The sequence below is a fragment of the Salvia splendens genome, chromosome 17 (assembly GCF_004379255.2).
Source record: "Salvia splendens isolate huo1 chromosome 17, SspV2, whole genome shotgun sequence".
NCBI classification, from domain to species: Eukaryota; Viridiplantae; Streptophyta; class Magnoliopsida; order Lamiales; family Lamiaceae; genus Salvia; species Salvia splendens.
The window spans coordinates 9,490,966-9,493,312 of record NC_056048.1 but is presented as its reverse complement, the minus strand read 5'-3'; the positions used below and the strand labels follow the sequence as shown (position 1 = coordinate 9,493,312).

Here is a 2,347-nt window from a genome sequence, read left to right as displayed (position 1 = left end):
ATAGGAAATGTGTAGATCCACCCGTTCGAATTTTTTGCTTCAAGTGTAAGAGCATCCACAATGGATGCCCTAGTGGTTGCCACATCAGCATTTCTTAGTCCGCCTCTTATTTCTGCAATGGTTTCACCCTAGTGTCCGCCCTATCAATTATCCATTTTTCATTTCAATTTTAATTTTGTTTACATATTATAAATAGCAAAATTAGATATTAAAATAAAGAACTAGCAAAACAATACATTACATAATTAAAAAATAAAATTACAACGGAAATACTTAAAAAATGTACAATTTGAACGACCCCTACATGCCCAAACTTCTTCAACCATGTCGTTCATGAGTCGAAGATGGGATTGCCGGTTGCGCATGACCGGCGGGATTGCATGACCTACCCTCGATTCAGCTTCATCGTCGGACTAATCGCCACACCAAAGTGAGCTTGCCAGATCCAAAGACGGTGGCCAACGATGGCTTCAAGGATAATCGTCGTGTGGGTACCCTTATACCCACTGGTGAATTGGCCTCTCCACTCTGCCAGACAATTTTTCCACTCCCAGTGCATACAGTCAATGCTCCCTAACATTCCAGTAGAGTCGTGCACCCTATCGTGCATCCTCATCAGGAACTGGCAATCTTCAGCATTCGGCTTGCGCAAATATGTTGCCCTGAAGGCGTCAACCACACCCTCATAAAATTTTGCCAGACACTCCCCCCAGTTGTATCGCTGACGTGAAGATATTCGTCGAACATGTCCGTTGTAGTGCCATAGGCCAACTGACGAAGCGCAACCATGTACTTCGTAAGCGGGGATAGACCGATTCTGTTGGCCGCATCTTGCCGCTGCTGGAAGTACTCGTCGCGGGGCCTCCATCGCGTGAACAATGCGGAGACTCGGCGAAAAAACCGTCGGTCCCCACCGTGGCTCATCGGCGAAGTAGTCTTCAAATAGACGTTGATGAGCTACTCCATGCTCTCGGTAGACGGACGTCCGGCGACGGATGGGCCTCGGGACCTGCTCTTCGGCTTGCTCTTGCTCCTGTATTGCACATATATCTCCGAGAATCTGGTTCCTGAAAGCAAACATTGCGCGTTCCATAGCCCGACTTATATCTTCTCAGGGAAACATATTGGAAAAGTGAGTGAAAGAGAGATGTTTGATTGGAGAGCTATTGTGTGAGGGTTGAGAGATGTGTGAGAGTTGTGTGAGAAATGAGTGAAAATAAGGTATATTTATAGATAGAAATTAAAAAAAATAAAAAATGCGTCAAAACGCGTCACTCGTCCTCAGGCGCGATCGGGCGTCACGTTGCATGGGTACCCAATCTGCAGCCACAGATCGGGCGCCTACAATGGACGCCCGATCTCACCCGAGCCCGATCTCGTGCGATCGGGCGCCCGATTGCGCAACCATTGTGGATGCTTTAAGGTAAATCTTTTAAAATATAACCTACGTTTAAAACAACATAGCATGAGCCTATTCTTTTTAAAAAATATGTGAATTAATGTAACATTAAAAAACTTCATTTACATATGTATGCAATTGCAGTCACAGCCTTTAGGGATATAGGGGCGCTTAAGTCCCTGCCATAGTAGTAGTTTATTTTACTGTATTAATTATTTCTACTGTTGTTTTCATCGAAAATTTTGAAATCATTCCAAAACCCTTACTAAATTTTGAAAATGACAAAATGAGAAATAAAAAATAAAAGAAAAAAAATAAAAAAATAATACTCCATATATCATTATAGGTATAATATTTTGTACTTCCTCCGTCCCATAATAGATGCCACACTTTTTTTTAGTTTATCCAACAAAATATGTCACATTTCTTTTTTTCGAAACAATTTTCTCTCACATTAATATAAATATATTATTTTCTCTCTCTACTCAACACACAAAACAACATCTCCTAAAATCTCGTGCCATTATCCAAGTGTGTCATCTATTATTGGACGGAGGGAGTACTATAATATACTCCCTCTGTCGCCGAATAAGAGTCCCGTTTTTCTATTTTAGTCTGTCCGCGAATAGGAGTTACGGTTCACTTTTACCATAAATGGTATTAGAGTCTCACATTGCACTAACTCATTCCACTCACATTTCATTTAAAAGTAATATATATAAGTGGGACTCATATTCCACTAACTTTTTTCCACCCACTTTTCCTAATATTTCTTAAAACCCGTGCCTCCAAGAAATGAGACTCTTAATGACGCACAGAGGAAGTATTATTTTAAATAGACATATAACTATTCGTTCGACTATAGAAAATCAGGGTTAGCAAAGCGTCTAACATTTTAAATAGACACACACACACACACATATATATATATATGGATGTATTCATTTC

General features: G+C 40.6%; 1 protein-coding gene across 1 annotated transcript; it reads right to left on the bottom strand.

Moving 5' to 3' along the window:
• Positions 1–385: 385 nt before the first annotated feature.
• LOC121774280 lies at positions 386–1,081 on the bottom strand. Its single transcript, XM_042171181.1, has one exon. It carries the CDS (start codon positions 1,079–1,081, stop codon positions 386–388), a length of 696 nt encoding a protein of 231 aa, XP_042027115.1.
• Positions 1,082–2,347: the final 1,266 nt, after the last annotated feature.